Here is a 12500-nt window from a genome sequence, read left to right as displayed (position 1 = left end):
TTATGTTACGTTACACAAACACGTCGCCTTCAGTCTGAGACCGTGCCTGGTATAGATCTGTCAACAGTGCTAGCCAAGGTATGGCAGCAGTCAGGCAGGTAACCGTCAGTGTACCACTCAACGTACAAACTACACCTTACTTTACATCACGGTTATTTCTCTGACGCTTTTATCCAAAGTGACTTACAGTTGATTAGACTCAACAATCCCCCTGGAGCAATGTGGGGTTAAGGGCCCTGCTGTTCGCAGCAAACTCTTTCAGTCCCCGAGCCCAATATAAAGTGGCTTCGCTTGAGAAAATCGAGAACGCTTAGAATTTAGTTGGGGTTTAAGAGGAGGTCATTTTCATTGGTTGAAAAGATATAAGGTCGAGTGTGGTTAAGCTAATGAGGTGGGCTTCAGGTGTTTCCCCAGAGAGAGAGGTGAGGAGTGAGGGGTCAGAGGTGAGAGGTGAGGGTTCACGCGGGCGCCAGTGTTGCCCACAGGGCTGGTGAACGTACCCACATGCCCACAGTCGTAAAGCGAAGGTTGAGTGGAGGGCAGTGATCCTCCGCCGATCTTGTGAGGGGCCGTTTCCCGTCAGCGGGACTGGGAGCAGGCGAAAGTGACACCGGCCGCCTCTGTCAGTCTCACGCGCGGAACGGCAGCAAAGTCTCCGTGCAAACGGAAATGAGCGGAAATAAACGGCGCTCTAAAATTAGTGACCGCTGACCTTCCCGCCGTCCTCGTGAAGCGGGATAGGAGACGGCAGTTAAAGTGGTGTGTGTGTGTGTGTGTGTGTGTGTGTGTGTGTGTGTGTGTGTGGGCATGTGTGTGTGTGTGTGTGTGTGTGTGTGTGTGAGTGTGAGAGCGAGAGCGTGTGGGCGCGTGTGGGCATGTGCGTGTGTGAGTGTGAGAGTGTGTGGGCATGTGTGTGTGTGTGTGTGTGTGTGAGGGCGCGTGCGTGTTTGTGTGTGAGAGCGTGTGTGTGTGTGTGTGTGTGTGAGGGCGCGTGCGTGTTTGTGTGTGAGAGCGTGTGGGCGTGTGTGTGTGTGCGTGTGTGTGAGACAGCGTGTGTGTGTGCGTGCGTGTGAGAGTGTGTGGGCGTGTGTGTGTGTGTGTGTGTGTGTGTGTGTGTGTGAGAGTGTGAGAGCGTGTGGGCATGTGTGCGAGTGTGTGTGTGTGTGTGTGTGTGTGAGACAGCGTGTGGGCATGTGCGTGTGTGTGTGTGTGTGAGAGCGTGAGAGCGTGTGGGCATGTGGGCGAGTGTGTGTGTGTGTGTGTGTGTGTGTGAGACAGCGTGTGGGCATGTGGGCGAGTGTGTGCCTGACGTGTGCCTCCTGAAACTGTAGAAGTTGTGGTTGGGAGGAGCGGTGTTTCACAAAGCTGGGTTCCAGTGAGGCTGTTTCCTGACGGGGGCTGGGGGGCAGGGGGGGGGGGCAGTAGAGAGAGAGAGTGAGGGAGAGAGAGAGAGAGAGAGAGAGAGAGAGAGAGAGTGAGGGAGTGAGGGAATGAGGGAGGGAGTGAGGGACAGGAAGGGAAGAGGAAGACTGCAGGAGAGAAGAACTCGCTCAGAGACTCAAGGTCACAGTGGTGGATCTTGGAGTTAAAGCAGCTTTTCTTGGCTGCCAGGTCCGGTCGTAAAGACCGAAGGTTCCTGGCTGCATCAAATACCCCGTTCGACCGGAAAGAAAAGGCCTTTGGATTCAAAATGGCCAATTACAATCTACAGTCATAGTCTTTTTTTCCTCTCTCAGTTTAGTTTATCTTAGATCTGGGTTTGTTTTAGGAGGTGATTTGCTCGTTTTTGGCAGAATAGTCCGTGGCGTTTTTGCTTGATTGCTGCCAAGTCTTCCAGATCCTTAGACGGCTGTGATTTTCTCCATCTATTTTAACTGGCCATGCTCGTGTTGCCTCCTGCCTCCAGGCTCCCTCTGACTGGAGTCAGTACACACATTCTAACCTGAAGGTGAATCTACAATTCCCTTTAATGGCGCAAGATGGTTCATTATAGTTAGGCATAACAATTCTCAGATTCATTTTCCAGCTTCCAGTTTTTAATTAATTGCACAGGCAGTCTTAAACACAGAGTACACAAATTGCCTGTGGTCCTCATAATGAATTCTAATGGAAGAAATTAAAAATTGGTGGGGTGTATTGCGATTGTTCTGCAGCATTGGTGTAGTTTCGAGCCCAGTGGAGCGATGCTATCACCAGCTTGGACCTCTCAGCAGTTTAGCCTCTCGCTAGCACGTGAGCAAAGTGTGTCCGAGAGCCAGCGTTTAATCAAGTGCACCTTGAGCTCCCACGCCCAGGCGCGTGCTCCAGCACCGTGGAGCGCCCGCCTTACCAGGGCGCACGTAAAGATTTCACTGCCGGTCTGAAACCCACGCCTTCCTCTACAGAGAGAGAGTGTGTGTGTGTGTGGTGTGTGTGTGGTGTGTGTGTGGTGTGCGTGTGTGTGCGTGCGTGTGTGTGCGTGTGTGCCTGTTTGTGTGTGTGTGTGTGTGTGTGTGTGTGTGTGCGTGTGTGTGTGTGTGCGTGCATGCGTGCGTGTGTGTGTGCGCGTTCATTGACCCTCTGAGAGACTGCTTTGGGGCTGCTGTTATTTTAATCTGTGAGAGAGAGAGAGAGACTAATTTGACTCGTTTCTGTAAAAGCTAATATTTTCTTAGTTGCTGTGTGTAACTGACTGCACATTCTTTAAAGTGAGATAGGCGATGGACTGGTAAAGCGTGTGTCAGACGTGTGTTCCATGTGGAGCGATGTGCTAAAACGTCAATTCATGGTGATTTTCATTCACAGGATATCATTCTTAACATCTTTTTAGAGATTTCACGTGATATCAAATATGGTGAACCAACAAAAAAAAAAAGTTTATATTTTGCGATTTTAATGAGCCGCTGTTATGACACAAGGTCACGACAGCATGCCTTTGTGTTTATTTTTGTGAAATGCTGTGTTTCAGAATTCAGCAGGCCTTCTGTGTGATCCTCAGGACTGTAATTCAGCTGTGTGTACTCTCTGTGGGTACAGAGGCCTGTCACTGAGGTGGTCCCCTAAAATATCATTAATTTGTACCTTTTTTTGCCTGGAAAATGTACTCATTTGTACCCAAAGAGAAAATTACCGTCGAACTGTATCGGGATACATTTGGGAAATTTGAAACAGAAATGTACCTTTAGTGTCGCTGTTTGTGAGAGTGCAGGAATGTGTTTTGTGAGTGTGCTCAGTGCTGGTGTGGGGGTGATTCCTGGGCTCTTCCTTCCGTTAAAAAGGGCGTTAGCGCACGCTAGCTCTCCCCCAGATCCCACGCGACGCGGCTGCCCGTTTCGGATTTTTACTCAAGCCCGTTCCCCTCTCCTCCTCCTCCTCCTCCTCCTCCTCCTCCTCCTCCTCACGGAGGCCCGGACTCCTCCGCGGCGCACGGTGACAGTGCGAGGCTGTGTTTGTGTTGGCGCGCGGCCAAGCCGTATTCAGTATCTACCTTTCTTAACCACCGGGGATCCTCTCTGGAAGCTAAACAGCATGTCAGTAATTACCCTCGGTCGTATGAACTCGCTCCGTCTGAACCGCACTTCATCACGGACCGGGAGTGGGCGGGCGGGCGGGCGGGCGGGCCGCGTTCTGCTCCCGCCGTCTCGTAGCGCTGGCCCGAACGCTCGCAGGACGGTTTAAAGCTGTAATTAAGCAGAACCCAGACTTCCCCAGCTGCCAGTCACCGGGCCCGCGGTTACGTAACGCCGGGAGGAAGTGCCTCCGGGCCGGAGAGAGGGGGGCGGGGGCGGGGGCGGGGGGTTTTTGGGAAGAGCGGTGGCCATCTTCCTCAGCGGCAGCCAGTGGTGTGGGAATCTGCGAAACGCTTTAGCTGGGCTCCGTCGTGTCTGACTTACACATTTTATTCATCCTCTGAAGCGTAAAACAGTCACTCGTGACCTCAGCCTTCAAATATGCACTTGTGTCATTCATTAAAGAACACGTATCAAAATCATGTCTTCATTAAAGTACCCCGAGAATCTCTTGGAGCTGTGTTGTGATTGGCTGTGTGGTGCTGGGAGCTGTGGTGTGATTGGCTGTGTGCTGGGAGCTGTGGTGTGATTGGCTGTCTCATGCTGGGAGCTCTGGTGTGATTGGCTGTGTGTCGGGAGCTGTGTTGTGATTGGCTGTTCTCCCCGCAGGGCGCTGCACATCCTGGTGTGTAACGCGGCTGTGTGCTGGGAGCCCTGGAAGCTGACGGAGGACGGTCTGGAGTCCACCTTCCAGATCTGCCACCTGGGACACTTCTACCTGGTGCAGTGCCTGCAGGATGTCCTGCGCAGGTCTGCTCCTGCTCGAGTGGTGATGGTGTCGTCCGAGTCCCACAGGTGAGTGTGCCCCCTCGTCAACCGCCCAACAACCCCCCGGCCAATCAACCGCGCCCAACAACCCCCCGCCCAATCAACCGCCCCCCCCAGGCTTCGCTGTCCCACAACCCCCCAAAAATAGTATTTGACAGTATTTTAGAAAGTGGTTTAAGATTCTGTTTAGCATTAATGTTTCATTTTGTCCTATTTTGTTTCACTTAATTTTATTAGAGACTTGAGCACTCAGGAGCGCTCAGTTGTGTTCATTCCCTCTTTCAGTTATTCCGGGAAAAAAAAGGTCATTTTGAAATTAGGAAATGGCTTTGGATGACCGTCCCAAGTACACCGCTCCGACAGGCCTCTCAATGGAAGGCCACTTCCCTCAGACACGTGCGCCCGTGTGAAATGTGAAATGTGTCTGAGAAACACGGTCAGCTTGACGAATGGCCTTATCAGCCGAATCATTCACGCACCGTCTCGACATCCGCCCGGACGTCTCTGTGACCGTTTTTTTCCGTTTGGAATAATCTGCTCTGCAGTGGTCACTGCGAGGCCTGCCCGATCTCCCGTCGTTCCGCCCAGAATTCCACGCCGGTCACTTTCGGAAGGCAGGAATTGATTTTGGCCGGAGACGGAATAGAGATTGATTAAATCAGAACGGAACGACCTCAATAGATTCGCCATGCGGTAACCCCCCCCCCCCCCGACACGGTGCCAAAAACGTACTTGGAGTTATTCTAGCAGAAGAAGCAATGCAATTAAAGTCCTGCTCCACGAGTTCCAACTGCCACGCCGCGTGAGAGCCAGAATACATTTTTCGCAGATATTAAAAACAATCAGAAGAGTGCGGTCGCCGTGGCTACGGGACGGGGGCCATTACGGAGATGACCGCTCGCTCTGCGCCCCATCAGAACCCCGTAAGTGAGCTCAAATTAAAAACGTTACACGCCCGACGCCGTTTAATGCACCACGGTGAGGAGCCGTTTCCGCTGACGGACAGCGATCGAGTCTGGGCAGGAAATTTAAAGGACAGAGTTGATGTAGAGTAGATTGGTTCATGTAGACGTGGAGTAGATGGGTTCATGTAGATGGGTTCATGTAGATGGGTTCGTGTAGATGGGTTCGTGTAGATGGGTTCGTGTAGACATGGAGTAGATGGGTTTGTGTAGACATGGAGTAGATGGGTTCGTGTAGACATGGAGTAGATGGGTTTGTGTAGACATGGAGTAGATGGGTTTGTGTAGACATGGAGTAGATGGGTTCGTGTAGATGGGTTCGTGTAGACGTGGAGGTTCATGTAGATGTGAAGTAGATGGGTTCGTGTAGACACAGAGTAGATGGGTTCGTGTAGACGTGGAGTAGATGGGTTTGTGTAGACGTGGAGTAGATGGGTTTGTGTAGACATGGAGTAGATGGGTTTGTGTAGACGTGGAGTAGATGGGTTTGTGTAGATGGGTTCATGTAGACGTGGAGTAGATGGGTTTGTGTAGACACAGAGTAGATGGCTTCCTGTAGACACAGAGTAGATGGGTTCGTGTAGACACAGAGTAGACAGGTTCAGGGAGCTGTATTGAGTTCATAAGAGGAAAACATACCTTTTAGAAAAAAAGGGGGGTGGGGGAGGATAATCTAATATTACATCTTTCACAAAGGCTACTTAATTTCAGACTTGTTGGAATTGCTCCTGTTGAAGCCCCTGTGCCTTTCCCCCCCGTTCCTTTATTTTATTTCTTTCTGGAAAGCTCAGATGCTGACCCCTGACCCCCGGTGCAGATTATTTTTAAGCCCCTTTTGCCATAAAATAAAACCTTGACCCTGAGGGACTGGCGAGAGAGAGACTGAGACAGAGAGAAAATGGAGGGAAAAAGGCGAGCCAGGGTTTCAAATGAAAACTTTATCGCTGCCCAACACCAGGGCTTACAGTGTAACTGACACAATGCAGATAGATTTACTTCTCCTTATTGCATTAGCTCCGGCTCACGTTGGAGGAAGAAAAGCCATAGAAACCATCTGCCGTTAAAAGAAATGTCCTGCCTCTTCCACCGGTCTGTTAAAAGACACAGAACCTTATCTTGTAATTAGATGGTAACCATAATCTGCTTGACCCTATCTTGTAGAATTAGGCCAGATTTGAAAGGGGTAGGAATACAGTTCCAAACTGAGAATAGTTGAGTTAAGGAAAGGTGCAGTCAGTATGGCAGCTCGAGAAAGACCTGCTGGTCAAAAAGGCACTATAAATTGGATAGTGACCCGCTACCCACCCACACACACACACACATACACACACACACACACACACACACACGTATGTATAAACAACACACACCTGCATCTGCAGCATATATAGTACACCACACACATAACCGTATATAAATATAGTTCTACTAAAAGCCGTACTGAACTTCAGATGTGAGATTGTGTGCGTCGAGGAGGCAGAATGCAGTTAAGCCTGAACGCGCAGTGAAACAGTAAAACTAACAGGTGCGAACAACACGATGCCAGGACCGCTGGCCAGAGGCAGAGCGGGAATCCGAGGCGCAGAACCCCTCCAGAGTTCAGAGTTAGGGTGTGAAAGGCGGCTCGCAGATGCTGCGTTCTGTGTCCGACGGTGCGACCCAGGGCCTCGCGAAGCAAAGGTAACGTTGCGCGCTCGCGTTTTTATGTTTAATATATTACGATGTGAATAGTTAATTCATCGGTTCCAACAAAACAAAAAGAGTGAGAGAAAAAAAAAAAAAAGAAGATAAAAAAATAATAAAAAAGCTCGCTGAGGGAGGTCCCTGCCACTTTGATATTTTCCCGGATTGTGATGTACGAGTGTGAGCGCGCGGTACCATCGCACGTCACATCCCAGCCCCTTGTTCAGGGACCTTGTCAAACATCTGGCATTTAACGGCACCGTCAGAGACAATTAAAGAACGTCATGTTGCTTCTTTGATTTGTATTCAAGCATGACATTAGTGCACGGCGAGAGAGAGAGCCGCCGTCTGGCGGAGCGCGCTCCCCGGCTGCGTGCTGAACGCCGCCCGGCTCCTGCCTCCGTCAGGGGTTACTCCTCATTATTAAACCGGCCCCCGTGGAAAACCGGGGGACATGCTCGAGACGCCACTCCTCCGCAGATACCCCGGCACCTGTCATTTATACACGTTACCTCTGGCAAATGCAAACGATTGCGTTGTTTGTGATGTACCCGTCTCCCCCCCCCCCCCGAAGTGGCTTAATGGCCGAAGCCACTCCGAACAGAAGTAACAGAAATGTTTTGATATGTTTTGCGATCGGTCCTGGGGGATGGAATCATAATTTAGTGTGCATAAGCAGTGTGGAACTGTATTTTGCGGAACTGGGCCCGCATCCAGATGGTTGCCGGTTCAATTCCCACGTGGGGGAACTGCGTTTTGTACCCGTGAGAAAGGTACTTAACTCGAATTGCTCCAGTAAATACAAAGCTGTGTAAGTGAGTAATGTGTAAAAATGTGAGCGAGAGCAAGTGGCCATGCTAGGTAGGATAGAGTAGAAGCAGCAGAAGCATTCACAGCAGTAGTAGTAGTAGAAATGTAGTAGCAGTAGTAGTATTAGTAGTGGTAGTTCAGTAGTAGTAGTAGCAGCAGCATTAGTAGTAGCATTAGCAGTGGTAGTCATAGTACCATTAGCATTAACAGTGGTAGCAGCATTAGTAGTAGTAGCATTAGTAGTAGAAGCAGCATTAGTAGTAGAAGCATGAGTAGTACCATTAGCGTTAGCAATAGGAGTACCATTAGCAGTGGTAGCAATTGTAGCATTAGCAGTAGTAGTAGATGTGCCATTAGCATTAGCAGGAGTAGCAGTAGCAGCATTAGTAGTAGTACCATTACCATTAGAATGTAGCAGTAGTGGTAGCACTTGCAGTAGCAGCAGCAGCATTTGTAGTAGTAGCATTAGCAGTAGTCATAGTCGTATCATTAGCGTTAACAGCAGTATAAAAGTAGTGGCATTAGCAGTGGTAGTAGTTGTACCATTCGCATCAGCATGTAGTAGTTGTAGTGTCAGTAGCAGCATTAGCAGTAGTAGTCGTAGTGCCATTAGGATTATCAGTAGTAGTAGTAGATGCTGTACAGATGTCACCAAAGATCCATTCTGAGTGCCGTGCGTCGCAGGTTCACGGACCTGGCGGGCTCGTGCGGGAAGGTGGACCTGGCGCTCTTGTCCCCTCCGAAGAAGGACTACTGGTCCATGCTGGCGTACAACCGCGCCAAGCTGTGCAACGTGCTCTTCTCCAACGAGCTCCACCGCCGCCTGTCGCCCAGCGGCGTCTGCTGCAACGCCGTGCACCCTGGGAACCTGATGTACAGCTCCATCCACCGCAACTGGTGGCTGATGACCCTGCTCTTCAACCTGGCGAGGCCCTTCACCAAGTCCATGGTAGGACCCCCCCCCCCCCCCCCTTCCCTTTCTCTCGCTCACGGCCGTATCGGTGTTGTCGTGTCGTCTGGGTCTGGGTTCGCTCCGGGTCCTGGCTGGGACCGGGGCCTTTGTGTTCCTGGTGTGTATATTCCACACCTTTGGTTATCTCCAGGACGCTCAGATGTGTGTCCGTGTTGTGTGTTATTTCTGCTGGTGTAGGTTTTTATGGATGCTTCCGCTCCTTCATGTCGGAATATATCGCAAGGCCGTGATTCGGGAATTGAGCGAAGTCATTGTGGGGACTGGGTCAAGCTGCTCCCAGCAGGGGCAGGTGAGGGGGACAGGTCGGAGGAGGGGCAGGTGGGTGGACTGCTCGGATCAGGGGCAGAAGAGGGGCAGATGCAGGGACTGCTCAGAGGGCAGATGTTGACGGTGTCTTCTCTGTAGCTGATTCAGTCGGGCCAGGGCAGGCCAGCGCAGTGCTGTCGCCCCGGGCCCAGATACTGCCCCTCTCTCAGCCTCCATGTTGTTCTTGGCCCGTGTCTGCGCACGGGGCACGGAGAGCGCAGGAAATACCTCTGGGCGGGATCCCGGGATCAGTACGAAGACGGATTTCAGCGTTTGTTTTCTCGGGCCTTCTCCTGTCTGTTTATTTTCCGTGTTGAACGCCCGGGCCTCTCCTGATTGGTGGGCCGTGGCGGAGGCCGCGAGGCGATTGGGTTACGCGTTCCCGCCGCGGCGCTGTGCTGCCGGTCACGCAGACGTTTCTCATCTTTCCGCTTTCCTCGGCCGAGGAGAGACGGTGTGCCGTCTCGCTCCACACCGATAGGGGCTAGCGCATAGCGTGCGCTTCCAGGGCCTAAGGCCTCTGTGCTGTCCAGTGTAACGGGCCTCAGGCCTCTGTGCTGTCCAGTGTAACGGGCCTAATGCCTCTGTCCAGTGTAACGGGCCTAAGGCCTCTGTGCTGTCCAGTGTAACGGGCCTAAGGCCTCTGTGCTGTCCAGTGTAACGAGCCTCAGGCCTCTGTGCTGTCCAGTGTAACGGGCCTAAGGCCTCTGTGCTGTCCAGTGTAACGGGCCTAAGGCCTCTGTGCTGTCCAGTGTAACAGGCCTAAGGCCTCTGTGCTGTCCAGTGTAACGGGCCTAAGGCCTCTGTGCTGTCCAGTGTAACGGGCCTCAGGCCTCTGTGCTGTCCAGTGTAACGGGCCTAATGCCTCTGTCCAGTGTAACGGGCCTAATGCCTCTGTCCAGTGTAACGGGCCTAAGGCCTCTGTGCTGTCCAGTGTAACGGGCCTAATGCCTCTGTCCCGTGTAACGGGCCTAATGCCTCTGTCCAGTGTAACGGGCCTAATGCCTCTGTCCAGTGTAACGGGCCTAAGGCCTCTGTGCTGTCCAGTGTAACGGGCCTAATGCCTCTGTGCTGTCCAGTGTAACGGGCCTAAGGCCTCTGTGCTGTCCAGCGTAGCGGGCCCAACGATAGCCTTGTAGCGACTGCAGGGTGTGTAGGCGACTTGTGCTCTTTGAGGCATTACAGGAAGAACAGCCATGGAAACTATCTGCAGTTGAAAATAAATGTCCTGCCTCTTCTGCTGGACTGTTTAAAAGACACAGAACCTCATCTTGTAATTAGATGGTAACCATAATCTGCTTGACCCTATGTTGTCGAATTACTAGGCCAGTTTTGAAAGGTGTAGGAATACAGTTACAAACTGAGAATAGTTGAGTTAAGGAAAGGTGCAGTCAGTACGGCAGCTTGAGAAAGACCTGCTGGTCAAAAAGGCGCTATAAAGATAGTGCCCTCCTACCCACACACACATATCGACAGTATATACATATGCGCACACACACACACACACACACACACACACACACACACAAATATCCGTATACAAAATGTGCGTATATTAAAGTATGTCAGTGTTTGCACTCTTGCAGGCCAGTAGACTGGCAGGGTTTTGCTGGGACCACCGCGTTGAAGGTTTGAGAGTGTCGGCTGAATTCGGCGGACTCCTGCTTCAGAACATACTGTATGTTTCATATTTCAGGTGTGTGTGTGTGTGTGTGCTCCTGGAATCAGCGGGATTGTTTCACCTGGAAGGAGAGACTGACATTCATGTGTTTTTGCCTGAAGTGGGGCCAGGCCCATACTGTAGCTATAAAATCCAATGCTATAATTTATTATACAGACCATATGGGAGTCCCTGTACTGCGGGGTTTATAGATACATACTGTACCATTTCACGCTTTGGGCTGCCTTGCTCCTAATGTATGCTTTTTCATATTAAAAAAGGCAATCTCGTTTCATAGTATTTCAACTTTGTGTTGGCACCGACTGCTAAACCAGTTAGGGCGAAATGTGAATAAAATTCATTCACTGCGGAGTGTGTGCCACAAATAATAAATGATAAGGATACACTTGGCGTGGCGTATGAATGTGTCCTTGTGTTAGTGGTTGTGTAGCGTCCGTCGTAAAACCTCACTTTCATCAGGATTTCCATCCCGTAACGTTTTGATGGATTAAAAACGGTTCAAATGTCTGAGGAGCGAGAAAAAAAACAAAAAAAACAGCCTCGTCAGATTGTGTTTTTTTTTCTTCAGTTTTTACCAGTTACACTAAGTGTAAAGAGTCGTGATTCATGAATTTACTGTACGCCGGAACTGCTGAGATTGTTTTTCGGTCCTGCATCCAAGATGCTCAGCACAGGCGTTTATTGTGCGAAAGCTGTTGTTCTCTTCTCCTGTAGCGCCTCGTGTTTCCTCCTGGGTTCCCCGCCGGACACGGTTTGCTTTCCTTGGCTCTCCGCTCACTCGGTTGGAGGGATGTAGTTCTGCACAGTAGGTCATCTGTGGCTCGTTCATGGGCCTCCCTTCTCTCTTTCAGCCGCTCTCTTTCTTATTGCCGGTGGTCAGGGCGCCCCACCACCCAGCCCAGCCCAGCCCAGCCCGGCCCAGCCCTCAGTACCAGCTGAATAACCCGCACCTCTCCGTGCGGTACGGTGGTTTTTCCATCTCCAGCTCGTGCTCCACAGCCCCAGAGCCAGCCCAGCGTTCCCCCGGCTCCGGTCTCCTTCCAGTGGGCCGTGTTTGTTCAGCTGCGCAGGTCATTTATTCCACATATCACCAGAAATCTCTTCAGACATTTTATTTAAAAAAAAAAAAGAGCAGAAGAAGAAGAAGAAGAGGAGGAGAGGGGAAAAGGAGGTGGAGAGGGCGAGAGCGAGGTCGGTCCGAGTAAGCGGACACGGGAGGGTTCGGCCTGCGGAGGAACACGGCCGTAAAACCGTCAGCGCGGTCCAAGGAAAACAGCCAGGCGGGGAGCTCCAGATGCACCCGCACGCTTCTCACCCGTCATGAAGCGCTGCGGTGTGTGTGTGTGAGTGTGTGTGAGTGTGTGTGAGTGTGTGTGAGAGTGTGTGAGTGTGTGTGTGTGTGAGTGTGTGTGAGTGTGTGTGAGTGTGTGTGTGTGTGTGAGTGTGTGTGTGTGTGTGTGTGTGAGTGTGTGTGTGTGAGTGTGTGTGTGAGTGTGTGTGTGTGTGAGTGTGTGTGAGTGTGTGTGTGTGAGTGTGTGTGTGTGAGAGTGTGTGAGTGTGAGTGTGAGTGTGTGTGTGTGTGAGTGTGTGTGTGTGAGTGTGTGTGAGTGTGTGTGTGTGAGAGTGTGTGTGTGTGTGTGTGTGTGAGAGTGTGTGTGTGTGTGTGAGTGTGTGTGAGTGTGAGTGTGTGTGAGTGTGTGTGAGTGTGAGTGTGAGTGTGAGTGTGAGTGTGAGTGTGAGTGTGTGAGTGTGTGTGAGTGTGTGTGTGA

At 51.2% G+C, this 12500-nt stretch overlaps 1 protein-coding gene across 1 annotated transcript in view; it reads left to right on the top strand.

Moving 5' to 3' along the window:
• wwox (WW domain containing oxidoreductase) overlaps nucleotides 1-12500 on the top strand; it is a 374624-nt gene that overhangs the window by 105001 nt on the left and 257123 nt on the right. Inside the window, exons 7-8 of the mRNA XM_061222163.1 lie at nucleotides 4158-4343; nucleotides 8456-8720. Coding sequence (XP_061078147.1) covers nucleotides 4158-4343; nucleotides 8456-8720 — 451 coding nt within the window. The remainder of the gene's footprint in view (nucleotides 1-4157; nucleotides 4344-8455; nucleotides 8721-12500) is intronic.

Source organism: Conger conger, chromosome 15 (genome assembly GCF_963514075.1).
Source record: "Conger conger chromosome 15, fConCon1.1, whole genome shotgun sequence".
NCBI classification, from domain to species: domain Eukaryota; kingdom Metazoa; phylum Chordata; class Actinopteri; order Anguilliformes; family Congridae; genus Conger; species Conger conger.
The sequence above is the reverse complement of the archived record's forward strand: the minus strand, read 5'-3'. Positions and strand labels throughout refer to the sequence as shown.